Below are 20,377 nucleotides of genomic sequence, written 5' to 3'. Positions count from 1 at the left end.
CTCTGACAGAAATGTATACCCTTGTGGTGGGGCCCACGCATAGCGATAGTTTTAGTGCACTGGACTGCAGAAGCCTCTATCGTCGAGCACGCATAATCCATGTGCAAGCTAATCGATGAGTCAATATCAACTACTAGTCCATCCTAAACTTGTTTAGGCTAAAATATGAATCTTCTATATACATATTTTCGGGCTCATTTCATTCTAATATTGGGACGTATCAAAGTGCTCAAATTCAAATTACTAGAAAATCTAGCATGTACTCTCATTTAAGGAAAAGAAATAGACGATATTGAAATAGCACGTAACCAATAGTGAAACCCATAAGCAAATATCATCCAACATATATAGATGGTAAGTGAATTTTTGCTAACAAAATTCTTATGTTATTTAAAAAAATACTTTTTTTTAAACGCCTCCCTACCACCTCTCACCCTTTTTGTTGCCATCTTAAAATTGAAGGTGAAAAGAATTTATCCTCGGAACAATTCCCTCGTATTGCAACCAAAATTATCTTACAAGGAAACTTAGGGCGGAGCTATCCCTTCGACGAAAAATTATATTATCCTCGGAACAACTACGGGTATGGTGTTGTGTATATAGTTGAATGTTAAACTTTTTCGATTTGTTTATGTTTATTTCTGAAATTCCTTAGTGAAAATTTTGACTCCGCCATCGAAAAAAATAAAAAAAAAATGTGTACTCTATTGTTACAGGTGCATAAAGTTGTTACGGGAGACCAAGAGTAGTTTTTGCTTCACTTTAATGAGTTTTTGGTTAAAACTTAATAAAAAATAAATTACTTGCATTAAAAACTATTCTGATTATGTATACACTAAACAACAAAAAAATTTATACATTAAAGATTATTTTGATGACTTAACACATGAAGATTTAAAATATTTTTTTTCATACATTAAGGATTATTTTCAACCCCGTACATTAATGGCCATTTTGATCTTAGCTGTTATCTACTCTAATTGGTGCGGTAATTCAGGGGTATTCCAAGACTCATATTGCACACAACCTGTTTGATGATTTGTTTCAAAGAGCCTTCAGATTCATATACAATCTGTTAATCAAAATCTTTGAGTGGGCTCAATTAACCGCATTCAGAATTCTGATTTTCTGACTTATTATCATTTGAACTATCTTTACAGGTGAAAAGTGCACCCTGCTTTACCATATTGAGAAGTTTCAATCAGCCCGAGTGACGATTTGTCTATTGTCTTTGAAGTTTTGGAGAAGATGCTTACAAAACGTCTATTTTCATCGTCGTCTGCTTCTCCGAATTTGTTTAAAATCGGAAGCATTTTGAAGCAAACCAGGACATTTACTGATGCTGATGTTCTTGGGTATTCTGAGCTGACTCACGACGCCAATCCATTGCATTTTGATGCTGAATGCGCCAAGGATGCTGGTTTCAACGACCGCCTTGTTCCTGGGATGCTTGTTGCTTCCTTGTTTCCCAGGATTATTGCTGCACATTTTGTAAGTTTTGGACTCTTTAAATCATGTTTCCTTGTTTCAAATTTCAGCAGATTTGTGTTAAGAGTGGATAGTTTAATCTAGAGTGATATTGAATAGAACGACAATATACTCGGTGTAATCTCACAAGTTGAGTCCGAGAAAGGTGTCGGCAACTCATTTATAGACTTAGCAATGCATATAAAGAATTATGTAAAACAAATACAAAAGAGAAGAAGCCATACTAAAAAACAGTGGAAAAGAAAGCAGTAGCAACAACAAAATATGATATCCAAAGCAGAGAAACAACAGATAATCGATAAATAAGCTAGTATGAGAGTAATAATAACATTATTGATAAGGAAACTAGATGCAACGCTCAACTAGCAACCTTATATCCTAATCCATCACCTCAATATCTTCCTATATAGGATCACGTTCCCAGTAAGTTGTAGGTGTGTCATGTTCCCAGTAAGTTGTATGTGTGTCATGGCCTGTCTACTCACCTCTCATCTGTTAACTATTACAATGCAAGAGGAAGAACAAAGTAATTTGTAAGCTCGAACAAAGAGAAACTGTGTATACAGCAACTGAAAGAGAAGAAAATTCTGAGTACAAGTGTTAATAACTGCTATTCCTCAAGCTCCTATTTATAGAATCTCTTAGCTCGTTGCTATCCCACGTATCTTAGTCACTAAGTTAGATTAACAAACTAACTAACTGTTATATACAACTGACATGGACAACTGTACATTTTACTAACCGTTTAACACCCTCCCTCAAGCTAGGTGTATGAAACACATTCTTTATGCCTAGCTTGGTAAGTAGATAAGTATGTTGAACTATTGTAAGACCCTTGGTCAGTGAATCTGCAGGTTGCTCTGATGTATGTAGATATGTTGGTTGAACTAATCCAAGCTGGATGAAGTGACAGTCTATATCTATGTGCTTAGTTCGTTCATGGAACACTGGATTAGCTGCAATTTGAATTGCGGACTTGCTATCACTGCATATGGACACTGGCAAAGCAACATCAACTCCCAGTTCCTTGTACAGTCCAACTAGCCACACAATCTCAGCCACAGTAGATGCCAAACTCTTGTACTCAACCTCTGCTGAGCTTCTTGAGATAGTATTTTGCTTCTTTGATTTCCAAGAAACCAAAGAATCTCCTTAAAACACAAAGTATCCAGTGATTGATTTCCTGGTGTTTGGGCATGATACCCAATCTGCATCACAAAATGCTCTCAACTGCTTTGCACCTTTAGAAGTCATAAGAATTCCTAATCCTGGTGAATGCTTGACATACTTAACCACTCTCATTGCTGCTTCCATATGAGATATTTTAGGTTTATGCATGAATTGACTCAAAAGTTGAACTGCAAATGGAATATCTGGCCTGGTTATAGTCAAGTAAAGTAGTCTGCCTACAAGCTTTTGATATCTTGTAGGATCTTCTAAGAGCTTGTCAGTGCTGCCAACAGGTGGCAAATATGAATCAAATTCTGATGTGGTAAGCTTCTGATTTAATTCTATGGGAGCTCCAACAGGCTTTGAGTTGGACAACCCCATATCTGATATCAACTCTAGACAATATTTTCTCTGGTGCATAAGAATTCCAGCCTCACTCCTTGCAAACTCAATGCCTAAAACATATCTCAAGTCACCTAAATCCTTAATCTTGAATTTATCTTGAAGAATCTTCTGTGTCCAATACCATCTCATGATCATTTCCTGTTATCAACAAGTCATCAAAATAAACCAGTACTACTACCATACTACCTCTATTGTTTTTTGTGAATAAAGAGTAATCAAAGTGACTGTTGAAAGCCAGCATTAAGTAGAGATATGGTTAGCTTAATGTTCCACTGTCTACTTGCTTGCTTAAGTCCATAAAAAGACTTAGTCAACTTGCATACTGTCCCCTGCTCACTTTGATGATCAAATCCCAAGGGTAATTCCATGTATACATCCTCATTCAAGTCACCTTGAAGAAAAGCATTGAACACATCCATTTGATGGATGTTCCAACCATTTTCAGCTGCTAATGAAATGACCACTCTGACTGTTACCATTTTTACAATAGGTGAAAAAGTTTCTTGATAGTCCAAACCTTCCTTTTGGTTGTAACCTTTAGCAACCAACCTAGCCTTGAATCTATCAATCTCACCATCTGCCTTATATTTGATCTTATACACCCATTTACACCCAATTGCCTTCTTGCCTGCAGGAAGTTGTGTGAGCACCCATATATTATTATCTTCTTGAGCTTGTATCTCATTCTGCATAGCTGTAATCCATCTTTAATCTCTGATAGCTTCTTGATAGGAACTAGGTTCCTTTTCTTGTGACATCTTGGTAACAAAGTTTCTATATGAAGGAGAAATGCTCTGGTAATCAAGCACATTTGCAATGGAATATAGACAATTCCCAGCTGATGTTTTCTTTCCTGGCAAAACATAGTCTGTGTGCCAAAGGGGTGGCTTTGCCTGCCTGTTGGACTTTCTAGTGACAACGGCTAGTACGAGATCTATTTCTTCAACCACTGCAACATCGTTTCCCGGCAAAGCATTATCATCATTATTTACGGTCTCAAGATCAGGCAAATCATTTGTTTTTTCATGCACTGGAACATCTGCTTCTGCAGGGACCCCAGAAGTATCAGCTGGTATAGGTATCACACAAGGGCTATGATAACATGTCGGAGCAGGTGGTTGTGGCATAAGAAAATGCAGATCATCCTCAGATTTAAGTCCTAGTGTTTGGAAGGGAAAAACTGTTTCATCGAACGTCACATCTCTACTAACAAATAAAGTATTTGTTTCAATATCAAGCAACTTGTACCCCTTCTGTACTACAGCATAACCAAGCAAAATTTTCTTCTTAACTTTAGGAGCAAACTTGTCACCTTTCAATAGGTTTGTAGCAAAGACAAGACATCCTATCACCTTAATATGAGATAAAGATGGTTCCTTCCCATAGAATAGCTCATATGGTGACTTATTCCCCAAAATGGACAGAGGTATCCTATTTATGATGTATATAATAGCTTCAACACATTCTCCCCAGTATTTGCTAGGCAAGCAGCCTTGAAATTTGATAGCTCTTGTAGTTTCCAGTAGGTGTCTGTGCTTCCTCTCCACAACACCATTTTGTTGTGGAGTGTAACAACAAGATCTTTGATGGACAATATCATGCATAGTAAATAGTTCATGACAATTAGCATTAAAAAATTCTCCTCCATTATCTGTTCTGAACACTCTAACACACTTGTTAAACTGGTTCTTTATCATTAGCAGAAATTGTCTCATAACAAAAATTACATCAGATTTTTGAGTGAGCAAAAAAGTCCATGTCCATCGAGACTTGTCTTCTACTAAAGTAAGGAAATATGTCCTTCCAGAGTGAGTAGGGACCTTGTAAGGTCCCCAAACATCCATGTGTACTAAATCAAAAACAACATCTGAACTTGTGCTACTAGCAGGGAATGGAATTCTGGTTTGTCTAGCTTGAGGACAAATATCACAATGATCTATAGCAAAACTACCATTATTATTGAATTCTTTTATTCTTCTAAGAACACTTATGGGAATATGACCCAATCTTTTGTGCCAAATAGCTGGATCTTCAGACTTAGTAACAGCAGATATGATTTTGCATCTTTCCTTTTGTTTCTTCCAGTTTAGGACATACAAGCCGTCTTCTACATCACCAAATCCCCTTGACCTTCCCAGACAAAAGGTCCTGAAATATGCAATATGTGGGGAAGAAGGAAACACAACAATTCAATTCCTTTGTCAGTTAATTAACAGACAAAAGGTTAAATTTTAATGTTGGCTCACACAACACATCACTAATCTTGTCTTCTGTATTTAATTGAAAGTCACCTATATGGGAAACTGATGCTGAGTTACCTGTAGGTAATTGGACTTTCCCTATTTGGCCTACCAGCCTTTTATTTTTCAGGTACATATTATTACCTATCATGTGATCTGTAGCACCGGAATCAACAATCCACTTTAGTAAATCAGTATTAGACTTACCTGCCATATTGGCATTGCCATGTGACTCACCATTGCTATTTTTATTCAACACCTCAGATATTTGTTGAAGCTGATCTGACGTAGCTTTGTTCATCAAATGCACCAATTGATCTTGGGTCAACAACTACTCTCCCAGCACTGTATTTACTTTTTTTAAGCTTTGTTGTTGGTCATGTATTCCCTGCAGCAGATGACCTGCTCGTACTGCTGCTGCATTCACTTTCTTCTTGCCCTTCCAATTTTTCGGATAACCAATTAGTTTGAAGCATTCATCCTTCACATGACCAGTAGCATGGCAATAGTCACATTTTTTAAGTTTGTTACATCCCTCTCTAACATATTCTTTCGTGTGGCAGTAGTCACAGTAGAGACTATTGAAATTTCTCTTCTGAAATTGTTGTTTGTTGATGTTCCTGACTGTGTATAATGCCATGGAATCCACTCCCTCAGGACTAGGACCATCAATTCCTTTGTTCCTTCCTGTATACATAGCCATTGATTCCATCTCATCATGAATATTTCCAGCAATGCCCTTTTAACTCTCATCCTGGATAACTAGGGCATATGCTTGATTCACAGTAGGCAGATTATGCATCATTAGGATTTGGCCTCTAGCCTGCGAGTAACTATCATTTAATCCCATTAAAAACTACAACAGACGCTGGTATTAAAATTGCTCGACATACTCCTTTGCTTTGGCACAATCACAACTAGGTGGAGGCAAAATTGAATTCGAAACAGTTGATACTCCCTGTGTTAAAGTAAAAATGCTCCGATGCAATTGATACATTCGCGATCCATTGATTTTATCAAATCGTTCCTTAAGATCGAGCCATACTTGATGTGCACTAGAAGAGTATAGAATTCCACTAAATAAATCCTTGCTCCCATTGCAGGTTAGCCATGAGATGACGATCGCATTACAACGATCCCAAATCTTCTTCAATTCTCCATCGAAATCACTCCTTAAAACAGAGCCATCAATGAATCCGAGCTTGTTCCTTCCAAGCAATGTGATCTTCATTACTCGACTCCACAGCGTGTAATTCTCCATCCCTGTCGGTTGAATCCCAACTGACAATGCTCCTGGTACATCAGCTGAACTCAAATACAATGGATGATAATGATCAATTATGATCGAACTCCCAGTCACTGGTTCTCCTCGAGCTCTGTTATCTTCGCGATCCTGAGATACTCCGTCGATCACCATTTTTACACAAAATCTGCAGAATTTCTAGTGTGAATCGTCGAGATAATCCCCTAGATCTGCCCAAAATACTTTGATACCATGTTAACTATTACCATGCAAGAGGAAGAACAAAGTAATTTGTAAGCTCGAACAAAGAGAAACTGTGTATACAGCAACTGAAAGAGAAGAAAATTCTGAGTACAAGTGCTAAGAACTGCTACTCCTCTAGCTCCTATTTATAGACTCTCTTAGCTCATTGCTATCCCACGTATCTTAGTCACTAAGTTAGATTAACAAACTAACTAACTGTTATATACAGCTTAGCTGTCAATGGACAGCTGTACATTTTACTAACCGTTTAACATCATCAATACTTCTTCGGCCTACATCTACATCTCATATCCATCATAATCAACCTCACACACCTCCTCACACATCTCCTCTTCACATGTAATCATCTCAGCTTAGCGTCCTACCATGAAGGCCACTCCTAGAAATGATGCTAAATAATCTCCTAAAATGGTTAAACTACATCATCCAAGGGTTTGGCCTAGTGGTTTAATGAAGTTGGGTTGAGCACCATGAGCTCGGGTTCAATTCCCACGAGAGACAAACACTACGTGATTTCTTCCCATCTGTTCTAGGTTTGATGGATAGAGTTACCTGGTACTTGTTACTTGGTGGGAGGTGGCAGATATTCCGTGGAATTAGTTGTGTTGCACGCAAGCTAGCCCGGACACCACGGTTATCGAAAAAAGAAATGGTTAAACTATAGCGTTCACCTTTCATGTATCTAGTCTAAATCCCAAACCTCAAAATACTTAGCCAAGAGTTTATTTATAAAATGATAAGATAAACAAGTTTCTAACACTATCAAGTTATTTAAAAGTCAAGCAGAGGTAAAAGTGTTAGTTGTTCACGTTGAAATGAAGGTGAATAGCCTTCTGAAATTGGTTAAACTATCCAGATAGCTCAACCGATCTCTAATCATTTTGTGTACATAGCTTTAATTTAATACTGTTATATATTTCTTGAACTAGCTAAATATGTTATATAGTTGAATGGGTATACACTGGGTATGTTGTTGATGTTGTTGAATGGGGAAATCCTATCTAGTTCTAGTTCTATGTTGAATAATCCCTTAGTGTAACTCTAGTGTAACTCTTAACTCTTGCTCTTTGGTAATTTCTCCAGCCAGGAGCTATATATGTTTCACAAACCTTGCACTTCAAATTGCCTGTTTATATAGGAGAGGAGATCATTGCTGAAGTACAGGCAACAAGCATTAGACGAATGAAAAACAAGTACATGTAAGTGCATATTGGATGAAGATTAGTACCGGTATAAAGTATGTAGTTTGTAGCTCCTAATTGCATTTCTCTTTGTGGTCCAGCGCAAAACTGTCAACAAAATGTATCAAATGCAATGGTCCTCTGGTTATTGATGGTGAAGCAACAGCAATGTTACCATCTCTAGTCATAGAACCACCAAACTTAGCAAGTGCTTCCAGCTAATCTGTAAACACCTTTTGCTTGTCAGCAAAAACATTCTAAAGCTGCACGAGCTTCGCGTAAGAAATACCAAGGGAATATCCCTGAGAATTGCAGTTCTAGATCATTTGCATGTACAAGTTCTACCTCATATGTGTCATTCAGGTCAAAGCCTCTAAGTTTAAGTTACGAGTAGTTAGCAAATGTTGATGCTTTGTTCTTACACATCAAAGTTGCATTTGATTTGCGTTTGTCATTTGAGCTGTAAAATCTTGATGGAGTATTGAATTTTGATTGCTTTCTGATGAAAATAGTACTAATCCCTTATAATATACGACACAGTGGATGGTAAGAAAGCACTATGTTGAGGCGGAGTCCACCATAGATGTTGCCATTTGAGAAAACTGAAGTAGGCGAGAGAGGAGGAAAACACATCCGACTGAAAAAGCTTTATTCGCAATCTGATGCTGACACCATTGTAATGATTAATATGTACTCTCACATCAATTTATTATTTAATCATGTCCAATTAACAGACATAAGTCGATATGTAACTCACTGGCACTAGCATATACCACTTCCACTGCCAAGAGGACTGCATAACATATGCAAGAATTGGCAGAACGTGTCTTCTACCCTTTTAACAATTCACTTATAAATGTTTTTCCATAGTTCCTATAGTCAGTTATGAAGCTCCTGTGTTCTAACTTTTCTTCCCAAACTCTCAGTTACGTTTAGTTTTATTCTCCTGTCCTGGTTAATCATTAAACAAGTAAAAATTACAGAAGAAACAATTCATAAACTCCACAGAAACGGAAGCTAATAACTGAAGATTAGAGTGACTTTTTTAGTTATCAAAGAAAAAAGGAACGTGAATTACTGAAATTTTTTAAGGGCAAATCACATAAATAACCAACCTAATGAAAATATTTACACAAGATACCCACCTCTTTTCTCTCTCCCCAATTTTTGTAAAATAACTCATACATTCTTCCAAATATTATACATTGGTGAATGTATGATGAAATAACTTTTTCTTAATTTGAGGTAATTGAAATGATTAGTTACTTTACTTTTCTTTAATTGATGGCAATAATTACCTACTTTAACTTTTGAATGGATAATAATAATAAACAATATTTGAGAGGAAGATGTTTCCTTAAACATCAATTTTTTTTTAATTGTAATCTTGGATAATTTTTTTTTTTTTTTTTTTTGTAATTTTGGATTCAAGATTTGGAAAGCAAAAATCAATAAATTTTCTCTATAAATACATGTGACTGTAAATATATTATGAATCTGTGTCAGTCAAAGAAACGTATGATAATATGATTTAAAACATTGTGATTTTTTTTCGTTTTATAGTTGGGTGTTATGTTGAAATACGAATGTATAATATTTAATTATACATTCAGAGAAATGTATAATATATCTGGGGTAATTTCAGGGTTTTCATTTTTTTTCTATCTATTTTTATTTGAAATAATTTTGTTTATTAACATATTAAAATATTTAATAAAGATTGCAAAATTAGTATATCAACATATTAAAATATTTTTGACTGGGTTATGGAAATTTTCAATATTACATTTGCTTTTTTTTTTTTTGTATAATATGTTAGCATACATTAAAGCCTATGTATAATGAAACTTTGATATTCCAGTAAACTTTCGAATGTATAATATGTTGTTATACATTCAAATCATTGTATAATGAAACTGTGCCATTTCAGTAAACATTCGAATGTATAATATTGGTTCAAATGTATGATAAATTGGTTCACATGTATGATAGCATAATTATACATTGATTCACATATATGATAAATTCTTTTTCATGTATATTCTAGTTTCACAAGCGCCGTTCCAGTAAACATTCGAATGTATAATATTGGTTCACATGTATGATAAATTGATTCATATGTATGACATCATAATTAAACATTGATTCACATGTATGATAAATTCTTTTACATGTATGATATCATATTCTAGGTTCACAAGTCTTGGAACCTATTTTTCAATTTCAACAAGATGTGACTTTCTTTCACCTATTTTGAAAGGTTGTTGCCTCTTTTGAAAGTCTTTGTCCCCCTTTTGTGTAACGAAGAATTTTCAAATTTTTATTTTCTTCTTTTATAAATCTTGGAGTATATTTTAAAACAAACAAATACCACACTTCTTTCTTCTTCTTTTTGGATCAAATAACTACTTTTTGAATGGTCCTTTTCGACAACATATGAAGAACATGAAGAACACAAACAACATTCAAAAATGATATAGTGGTTCACATGTATTCATACATTGGTTAATATTTGACTTGTATTATACAAAAACAAATCTGAAAAAATCAACTAACAAATCTGAAAAAAAAGGTAATTTCATAAAAATCCACCTGCAAGCAAACAAGAATCCGAATAAGACCTGCATCCAAATAAGAATCTAAATAAGAATTAACAACTTTAGAACAAAGAATACAAAGATCATAATTTTAATATATGAAAAAAATTATATTATAAAATTATTACACTGAAACGAATTTACAAAAGCAATTAATTTCATAAAAAATAAACATGCAAGCAAAAATCGAATCATATTGTGATTTGGTAAAGTTGAAAAAAAAAATGAAAATTAGTAAAAAAAAAGGTATATAAGTCCAACAAATGTTTGATAACTTACAAATTGGTAACCTCTAAGTATATGATTGCTTGAATTTGAGCGTGAAAAAATAAATTTAAAAATGTTCTTCATATGAAAAGAGAGAGAAATTGAATGGGAAAGAGAGAGAAAATAAATGGAAAGAGAGAAAGTAAAGAATTGTTTAATTAGAGAAAAGAGGAAAGAAATTATGGAAAAGAAATATAAAGTAACTTTTTTTTTTATTTTTTTTATTTTTTATGTATAAGAAGATTTTGGATGTATAAGAGGAATGAGAGAGAAAGTAAAAAGATAGGAGATTTTTGTAATTATTTTGGGGATTGTGTAATTAATTTGGGTTGGTAGACTTTTTTTGAAAATAGGTAAATTTAGGTGGTGTATATGTGTAAATCTTCAGTTTACAGCAAGTCCATAAACCAATGTAAGTACTACTTATGTGAGTTTTACACTCCAGCTGAAATTAACACTGCCTTCTCTTTTAGTCCTTCAAGCAAGATCAACACTCATCTTTGTCCTACCTGACTATTAGTGTATAATTATCGATTACATCATGGGAAGTCCCTGTGGAGGAGAAAATGCTGGTGCATTAGGCATTTTCTTGTCCACAACAATAGCTTGTGTGGTGAGTACCATTCCTGCAACTGAAGCTGCATTCTGCAAGGCACATCTTGTTACCATGGCTGGATCTATGACACCAGCTTCTACTAAATCTTCGTACTTGTCAGTCATTGCATTGTAACCCATCTTCCATTTGCTAGCCTTTATCTTCTCCACTACTACTTCCCCTTCAACCCCAGCATTCTGAGCTATCAAAGATGCTGGAGCTACTAATGCCTGCAACCACAATTAAACTTTAAAAAAGAAGAGGGAGAGGAAACAAGAAATCTGTATTGCTTCAGTAAGAGATTCATCCAAATGCTCAACAGGTTTTCACTAATTACAAACTTTTCCTTTTGCACATGATTTTTGTCCAATAAGTAGCCATAATAAAGGACAAGAAAATGCAGAAAGAATAAGTAAAAAAACATGGTACGTTACTATATATGCAGCAGGAAGTGTTCGCTACATTTATGTCTAATTGGATGTTATCCTGTGTTGTACTATTTTTCCGTTCCCAAATTCAAATGATACCACCAGAAGTCATCAGCTGTTGTTCAGTTTATGTCTCCCAATTAAATGGTCCTAGAAGTTAGCTATTCCCTAATACATTGCAAGTTCTTGATCTTTACACCCACAGCTAATGAGTTGGTAGGCAGTTAGCTACCTCTCACTCCTCAGTGTTAGGATTTTAGTACAGTCCAACTTCTTGATAGAAGTAACTTAATTGTTTACCTTCTGCACAATGTCAGCGCCCAGCTTCTCTTCAGGATCTTCAAGATTGTCCATAATGGAAGGGACATAAGTTGATAGATGAACCAATGCAGCACCACCACCAGGTACAATTCCCTCTTCAATTGCAGCAAAGGTTGCGTTTTTTGCATCCTCAATTCTAAGCTTGCGGTCCTCAAGCTCAGCTTCTGTTGCAGCTCCAACCTTTATGACAGCAACACCTCCAGACAACTTTGCAATTCTCTCAGCAAGTTTTTCGGACTCAGATTTTGAATCTACATTGTCCAACTCCTTTTTAATCTGAGAAATCCTAGCCTGTATCTCGTCCTTAGTCACAGCATCAGCAAGGATGGTTGTTGAATCCTTGGTGATAGTCACCTTTCTAACAAAACCCAGTGCTTCAACCGGGGTATTCTCAACAGGCATGCACAAATCAGCTGCCTGGTACTCAGCTCCTGAAAGTAAACACAACCAGTATTTCAGAACATGTTTCCTTGTGAGTTAGATGCAATTAAGACTAGAGACACCATGCTTGATAAAAGAATTCGATCTACTATCAAAGAAAAGCAGAAAGGATAGTAGCACTAAATGGATCCTCTTAAAACAACATTGCTAACTATATAAGCTGGAAAATTATACAAATTCAAGAGTAAAATTACACATTATCTAAGAATTCTACTGGCTTAACATCCCACCAGTATCAGGTATAACTGCCTCTCCTTTCCTCCTCAAACACATCCAAAATAGAAAATAAAAGAGGAAACGAAAAACATTTTTTTGAAGACAATGTACTTCGTTTCCTACATTAATCTCATTCACAATTATGCTTTCACTTTCTCTTTTTACTTCTAAGACTATTCTAAAGATGTCTAATCATACCAGAATGATGCTAATGTTTATAAATGAACAACTATGTTGGACAAATGCCTTCAAATATATGCCTGATAAAACACAGACAGCTTAGTGAGAAGAGGTACAATTAGGTCAGGCAAGTTCAACCACCTGTTACAATGGCAATATCTTGGAGAAGAGCCTTCCTCCTTTGACCAAAACCAGGTGCTCTGATGGCAGCAACATTCAGTATACCTCGAAGCTTGTTCACAATAAGAGTAGCCAAAGCTTCTCCAGTAATGTCTCCAGCAATAATTAGCAGAGGGGCTCGTAATTGAGTTGCCTTCTCCAAGAGGGGCATAATATCCTTGATTGCTGAAATCTCGTGATCTGTAACCAACACTCTAGTATTCTCAAATTCAACAATTAATTTCTCCTGGTTGGTGATGAATTGTGGGGAGAGATATCCCTTATCAATCTGCAAACAACAGGCAATGTTTGCGTTAACATATATTGAAGGCAGCGGAACCATAGTGGAGTTCATGGGTTCAACAGAACCCACACTTACCATTTCAATGTGATAACCTCGTGCTACCTAGACATAGATATATAGTTCGTAACCCACATTCTCAAGTCAGCACCCACATCATCTAACCTTGGATCTACAACTGTTTACAGTCGAACTACCAACCAAACAAAAAAAACAGTAGAGAATACATTCTTGTCTAAGTAGATACATACCTCCATCCCTTCTTCAACACGAATAGTTGTTTCAAAAGAAGAGGATGACTCAATCGATAGAACACCATCAGGACCAACTTTGTCAATTGCATCAGCAATCATGGTTCCAATCTCATCATCATTTCCAGCAGAGATAGAAGCAATAGCTGGTGGGAGACAATTATTTGCAAAACACTTATTGCCATCCATTTTACCAGTAACCAAAGAAGGAAAATTAATTACCTTTGATGTCATCACGACCTTTAACAGGCCTAGCCCTCCTCTCTAGCTTTGCAATCAAAGCATTTACAGTTTTGTCAATGCCCTTCTTCAGAGAGACTGGATTTGCACCAGATGTAACACTTAAAAGACCAAGTTTAATGATTTCCCGGGCAAGAACTGATGCAGTTGTTGTCCCATCTCCAGCAGCATCATTGGTTAGGCTTGCAACCTTCACCATAAATTCTGAAGATTCAGTACACAAAGCAAGGAATATGATAAATGTGATAATCGTTCTTATTCTCTGTCTTTAGAGCCATTAATCAGATTCAGGACAGATTTAACAATGATCTTCACGGAAGAAAATAACCAACCTCTCTAATAAGGGTGGCACCCGCATTTTCCATGGCATCAGCTAGCTCTATGGCTCGAGCAATTGTGACTCCATCATTAACCACTTTCGGGGTATCATATTCATCTAAAACCACATTCCTTCCTATAGAAAAGTAACAGGTCATCAAGAGTTCATATGAACCAAGCATCACAAAAGCCTCATAACAGACTTAATCAAACAATTGACTGATTTTTTTTTAAAAAAAACAACAGGTATAGCGTGATATCCACAGGCTACGTTGATTGCAGCAATGGTGGAATTCTGGAAGGGCACTTCTCTTTTGATGAATAAATGGAAATTTTGCCTTGTTATTTTTTGGGAATGTCATCATTCTTTCAGCTTACACACTGGAAGGATGACAGGCACATAACATTGATATATCTGCTAAACATCTCATGTTTAAAGACTTTGCCTCCACAGGTATGATTATCAAATTCTCTACTTTAGTTCACTCCCTAAGCACACTGCATAATCAACTGTATCCACTACCACTAAGAGTACTGTAAGGCAGAAGATACCTATAGCTCCACATTCTGGAGATGTAAAAAAAAATCCAACAGACAATGAGATTCAGCTTATTAGCTGCCTCAACTATAAAATCCACAGGTGTCTGCTACGATGGAAGTCATTTTCCCTGTAAAATGTTTTCCATCAAAAGGGGGAAAGTAACTCTCCTTACCTCTGGTGAAAGTCATTTTCCTTACGACTATCTTAGCTTTTAACTTCATATCTTACTTGTTTCAACTCACACTAAAACATTATTATTTATCTCTAATACTCAAAAAATTGATCAAAACACTCTCCGATTATCCAAGTATTATGATTAATCTTGAATATATTTTTTTGCTAACCAAACACCACGGAACATGACTTCACTCATAGCAAAGACACTCTACATCAAAACCCCAAATTAGTCAAACGATTATATGAATCCATTGTATAAAAAACATTCATCTTAGTTTTGAATATCTTTACTCTTCCCCCAATACTCCTTTCTCTTTGGAACAGACTGTCCTTTGTAGGCAGAGCTGATTTAAAACTTCCAATATTCATGTTTTCTTAAAAAAACTTTCGTTGGTCTGGAAGATAAAAATGAAGCCGAGGAAAACATACCCTTGGGACCAATAGTAACAGCAATAACATTAACGAGCTTATCAATTCCTCTCTGAAGGGCAGCTCTTGATTTTTGATCATATGCAATTTCTTTAGCATTTGCCCTTACTACTAATCGGCACTTTGAAACCTTATTGTTGAATTTCTGTCCCTGCAATTGATTCACCCCTCTGCCCTTCAATCCCTCCTGCATTAACACCAAACAGACCAAAAAACAGCTAAAGATCACAACTTTAAGCTGATAAAAGCCCCAACAGACCAAAAAACAGCCAAAGATCACAACTATAAGCATAGAAAAGCCCCCAATAGACCAAAAAACCAGCTAAAGATCATAACTCTAAGCACATACAAAAAAAAAAGCTAAAGATCATAACTTTAAGCTGATAAAAGCCCCCAACAGACCAAAACAAAAGCTAAAGATCCACAAGTATAACCATATAAAAGCCTCTAATAGACCCAAAAAACAGCGAAAGATCACAACTTTAGGCACATAAAAGGCCCCAATAGACCAAAAAATCAGCTAAAGATCACAACTCCAAGCATATAAAAGTCCCCAAATAGACCAAAAGAACAGCTAAAGATCACAAGTTTAAGCAGATAAAATCCCTCAATAGAACAAAAATAAAGCTAAAGATCACAACTTTACGCTGATTAAAACGACTAGAAGGAGTTGGTCAGATGTTAATCGGGTCGAGTCACCAAGTGAGCAAAAAGGTGGGAGAAAAAATAACTAAGCAGATCCTACAAAGAAGAAAAAGATCGACTACATCACAAGTATAAACAAACAAAGATCCCAAGAAAGAAGATCACTATTGTTGTACCTGTTTAGAGGAAGAAGGAAGTATGGAGGCAGTGGAGAAAGCATTAGCAGATGCCATTATCAGAAGAAAGTATACAGTGAAGAGGGTTTAAGCAACTGCTTGCTATGAGATTCTTCTACTAGTATACTAGTATTAGTAATGGGGACTGGGGAGTGTTAGGTGGGAGGTTTTTGGAGGGAGCAATAAGGTTAAAGTAGGAAAAAAAATATATATTTAAAAATGTACGATGTGAGTTGCTTTTGGTTTTTTAAGTCAAATATCACTGTGTAATGTTTTGATTTGTTTCTAAAAATGAAAAACAACAACTCATGTTCAAACAGGCTATATGTCTGGTTAGATGAGGTATTCGGAAAGGGTTATACAAATTTTCGTTTATTTGACTTAATGTTACTACACTAATTATACAAAAAAATAAAGTTAAGTAAATGTTTAGGCTTAAAACGAAAAAATGAAAATGAAAGTGCGATTATTATTGGTTTGGTTTCTAACGGGTGTGTCATGAAGAACGTGCGTCAATTATGAAAACGAGGTGCGCATTAAAATTGCATTAAAGTCATGCAAAACAAGTCCAGAAACAGACAATTACTAATTTTATTATATATTATTTTTTAAAATATAATAAATTTAATATTTTTAAGAATATATTAAAAATAAATAATATTAAATAACAAAAAGAATGTTTTTTTTAAAAAAAAATTGGGATAGAGGATTACAATGTGAGGAATTGAACCCTCACCAATAAGGTGAAAGTTCAGGTAACCAAATAATTAAGCTACTAAGAATGTTAAGAACTAGATTTTAATCACATTTTTAGTTTTTAGGTGTTTGGTAAAAATTAAAAAGAATTTAACAAAAAGCTAAAAGTGGATTAAAAAAAACAAAAATTGAGAAGCTGGATACCTCTAACTTTTTACTTTTTAGATTAAATTTTGTTTTGGTTTGACCAAAATATTTACTTTTTTATCCCTTATATTTTCTTTTAATTCCAATAATACCCTAAATTTTGTAGCCCGTATTGATTTTCTTTTTTTTTCTTTCTGCCGTTTTTTTTCATCTTTTTCCTCCAGTTTTCTCTTCATCTTTCTCCTTTATTTTCAGAGAATCCATCATTACATAAGAAAATACTCAAAAAATTTATCGTCAAATTGGGCTTGTGGTAAGTTCTTCTCTATCCGTTTATATAGAATCTCAGCATGTTATTTAAATTTTAAAAATTGATTCTGTTTAATAGTTTGTTTCATTCCTAAAAATTTTATGTTGTTTACAAGCTTTCAATATTATAATATAATACAATATTTATATAAAAAATATCTTAAATTTTTTATTTTTTAATATTTAAAAATAAAAAAGTAACTTATATTTATAAATTGAGTTGGCATAATCACTTTATGTTGAAAGTGTATTTAAATAGAAATTATTTTTGAAGTATTAGAATTAAAAATCATAAATAATTCACGTTATTATTGTTATCCCTCGTAGTATACTCGGGTACGCAGAAATCTGTATAGCAGAATAACAACTTCAAGTAGTTCAAGTTAAACAAGAACTTTATGAAGTTAAACAAATACCCTCAACACAAGATGAAATGATCTTTTCAAGAGGTGTATTTTTCTTATTAGAAATAAAGATGAAAAATAGAAAATGGCCAAGTCGTCCGAATTCACGGATTTTCCTTAAGGAATAATTCCCCTCGTTGTACCCGAGGTTATGGAATCTTCCTCCCAGGATAAAATGGCCAACAATTCAAGTATAGCGGTACCTCAAACACTTGAATTCTTCGAACACAATCAATGGTTCAATGATCACACAGAATAGTTTTTCAAGAGAGAAGAAGATAGTTTATAATCTGAAAATTTCTGTTTCAAAACCTGTGGAGAAAGCAGGTTTATATAGCCAACATATGCCTCTTCCGAAAAGAGGCAATGGTTCAAGTTAAAAGGTGTAACCTTTCCTGAATAATCATGTTTATTCGTCCAAACAGTGTGACTGTTCATAAACAGGCATGCCATTTCGTAAATAAGTGTATCAGTGTCAGTTCGTCGAAATAGTACAGTCACATTTTTACACATATTCGGATCCGATTTTTCTGTCAAATAAAATTTGTCCAAAAATCTAGATCTCATCGATCGATCATTTGACCAAATCCGAAGTCGAAGCCGAGCGACGACGACGACGACGACGACGGCGCGAGCCATCACCTAGTTCTTGTCTCACTATTCATGTGGAGTTAGTGTTCATTAATATAAACACTACAAAGTTCTCTTCTTCCACCAATGTGGGAGAAAGAGTATACTTTCTAAATTGGGAGTACACCTTCTAAATTGGTGTTTCCTTCCTTCCACTACTTTTTTTCTCCATTTTTTTCATTCACACTTCATTCATATACTATGAACCCAACAATCCCCTACATGAATGGGGAATGACTATTTTTCGTAAAACGTATACGGACAATATGTGATCATCAAGCAAAGATTGATTGCATCTGGATAAGTGGGTTTCCCTTTGAACTTTCCATAGTGAACATGCATCGAATGCACTCGGTCAATCGGTAGATTTGATATCTTTGAACCGTCGAACTTTAATGTACACCTAGACAACACATGTCACACAACCAGCCTTTTACCATTTATGGTTCTCACGGTTTTGTTCTTTTCAGCCATGAACACGTTCCGGTTCATGAGAGCTTAGAGAATAGGCCTTTACTAACATTCTCTTTGAAGCGGCTTCCACTTCACTCTCACATAGGTGATTTCTAACCGTTCAATCCTGTAGATTAAACTATTTGGTCAAATCTGCCAAATTTAGATAATCATTAAAAGACTTTTCACCTAAAGTCGTATCCTTGTTTACTAAACATTGTCTACATCATGAGAATGGGTTGGGTATTTGACAATGTTGAACTTGTCAGACATAACTTTGTTTGATCTCCTTGAACCTAGTTCTTGGGATCTCCAGTCTGCTAGGTAGAGTAACCAGCATGCTGACTTGTCCTAGGCCTTAAACCCATTCCCTTAGATGTCCTTTCTACTCCTTCTTTAGATAGGCCTTTTGTAAGTGGATCCGACACATTATCCTTTGACTTTACATAGTCTACAGTGATAATTTCACTAGAGAGAAGTTCTCTAATGGTATTATGTCTTCGTTTTATATGACGAAATTTACCGTTATACATCATGCTCCCTGCCCTACCTATTGCCGTTTGGCTATCACAGTGTATACATACTGGTGCCACTGGTTTGGGCCAATAAGGAATATCTTCTAAGAAATTTCGGAGTCATTCTGCTTCTTCACCAGTTTTATCCAATGCGATAAATTCAGATTCCATTGTAGAGTGAGCGATACAAGTTTGTTTGGATGATTTCCAAGAAACTGCTCCTCCACCGATAGTAAATACATATCCATTTGTGAATTTTACTTCGTTCGATCCGGTGATTCAATTTGCATCACTATATCCTTCAAGTACCACAGGATATTTATTATAGTGTAAAGCATAATTTTGAGTGTATTTAAGATACCCCAAAACTCTTTTCATTGCCATCCAGTGAGTTTTGTTGGGATTACTCATGTACCGACTCAATTTACTGATAGCGCATGCTATGTCTGGTCGTGTACAGTTCATTATATACATTAAACATCCCAATACTCTTGCGTACTCCAATTGCGAGTCACTTTCACCTTCATTTTTTCGAAGTGCAAAGTTCGCATTCAATGGAGTCTTGGCAATACCGAATTTCATATACTTGAACTTGTCAAGTACTTTTTTGATATAATGAGACTGTGACAGTGCTAACCTTTGTGGAGTTCGATGAATTCTTGTACCTAAGATCACATCTGCTACTCCGAGGTCTTTCATATCAAACTTGCTCTCGAGCATTCGTTTGGTTGCATTTATGTCACAAATGTCTCTGCTGATGATCAACATATCATCCACATATAAGCAAACAATGACTTGGTGATTTGGTGTGTCTTTAATATATACACATTTATCACATTCATTTATCTTGAATCCGTTTGCCAACATGGTTTGGTCAAACTTTGCATGCCATTGCTTAGGTGCTTGTTTTAGTCCATAAAGTGACTTAACAAGTTTACACACCTTATTTT

At 35.3% G+C, this 20,377-nt stretch overlaps 2 protein-coding genes across 7 annotated transcripts; one reads left to right on the top strand and one right to left on the bottom strand.

Moving 5' to 3' along the window:
• The first annotated feature begins 227 nt into the window (after window positions 1-227).
• On the top strand, window positions 228-8,867 carry LOC107875599 ((R)-specific enoyl-CoA hydratase). Of its 4 annotated transcripts, XM_016722374.2 has the most exons (5): window positions 228-354; window positions 463-583; window positions 1,161-1,491; window positions 7,894-8,009; window positions 8,093-8,867. In XM_016722374.2, exons 3-5 carry the CDS (start codon window positions 1,249-1,251, stop codon window positions 8,211-8,213), a joined length of 480 nt encoding a protein of 159 aa, XP_016577860.1. In that variant the 5' UTR covers window positions 228-354; window positions 463-583; window positions 1,161-1,248; the 3' UTR covers window positions 8,214-8,867. The 4 variants fall into 4 exon arrangements, with proteins under 4 accessions (XP_016577860.1, XP_047270054.1, XP_016577862.1 ...); XM_016722376.2 differs by lacking the exons at window positions 228-354; window positions 463-583 and adding an exon at window positions 760-1,160 and having other exon boundaries at window positions 1,238-1,491; XM_016722375.2 differs by lacking the exons at window positions 228-354; window positions 463-583 and adding an exon at window positions 762-999.
• A 1,561-nt stretch (window positions 8,868-10,428) lies between these two features.
• LOC107875598 (ruBisCO large subunit-binding protein subunit alpha) lies at window positions 10,429-16,498 on the bottom strand. 3 transcript variants are annotated; one of them, XM_016722371.2, is made up of 9 exons: window positions 16,274-16,460; window positions 15,453-15,639; window positions 14,320-14,441; window positions 13,970-14,177; window positions 13,748-13,893; window positions 13,178-13,484; window positions 12,179-12,630; window positions 11,365-11,680; window positions 10,429-10,612 (listed from the first exon to the last, which is right to left on the bottom strand). In XM_016722371.2, exons 1-8 carry the CDS (start codon window positions 16,328-16,330, stop codon window positions 11,390-11,392), a joined length of 1,770 nt encoding a protein of 589 aa, XP_016577857.1. In that variant the 5' UTR covers window positions 16,331-16,460; the 3' UTR covers window positions 10,429-10,612; window positions 11,365-11,389. The 3 variants fall into 3 exon arrangements, with proteins under 3 accessions (XP_016577857.1, XP_016577858.1, XP_016577856.1); XM_016722372.2 differs by having other exon boundaries at window positions 10,429-10,583; XM_016722370.2 differs by lacking the exon at window positions 10,429-10,612 and having other exon boundaries at window positions 11,132-11,680; window positions 16,274-16,498.
• Between the last annotated feature and the right edge of the window lie 3,879 nt (window positions 16,499-20,377).

This window comes from Capsicum annuum, chromosome 6 (assembly GCF_002878395.1).
Source record: "Capsicum annuum cultivar UCD-10X-F1 chromosome 6, UCD10Xv1.1, whole genome shotgun sequence".
In the NCBI taxonomy this organism is placed as follows: domain Eukaryota; kingdom Viridiplantae; phylum Streptophyta; class Magnoliopsida; order Solanales; family Solanaceae; genus Capsicum; species Capsicum annuum.
The sequence above is the reverse complement of the archived record's forward strand: the minus strand, read 5'-3'. Positions and strand labels throughout refer to the sequence as shown.

What these genes read in the sequence shown, in the direction of transcription:
- LOC107875599 (XM_016722374.2), top strand. Translation starts at nt 1,249, where the DNA reads ATGCTTACAAAACGTCTATTTTCATCGTCGTCTGCTTCTCCGAATTTG. An exon ending in GGATTATTGCTGCACATTTT is followed by an intron (nt 1,492 to 7,893) that starts GTAAGTTTTGGA and finishes TAATTTCTCCAG; the next exon opens with CCAGGAGCTATATATGTTTC. An exon ending in CGAATGAAAAACAAGTACAT is followed by an intron (nt 8,010 to 8,092) that starts GTAAGTGCATAT and finishes TTTGTGGTCCAG; the next exon opens with CGCAAAACTGTCAACAAAAT.
- LOC107875598 (XM_016722370.2), bottom strand. Translation starts at nt 16,330, where the DNA reads ATGGCATCTGCTAATGCTTTCTCCACTGCCTCCATACTTCCTTCTTCC. An exon ending in TTCCTTCTTCCTCTAAACAG is followed by an intron (nt 15,640 to 16,273) that starts GTACAACAATAG and finishes GTGTTAATGCAG; the next exon opens with GAGGGATTGAAGGGCAGAGG. An exon ending in TGTTACTATTGGTCCCAAGG is followed by an intron (nt 14,442 to 15,452) that starts GTATGTTTTCCT and finishes ACTTTTCTATAG; the next exon opens with GAAGGAATGTGGTTTTAGAT.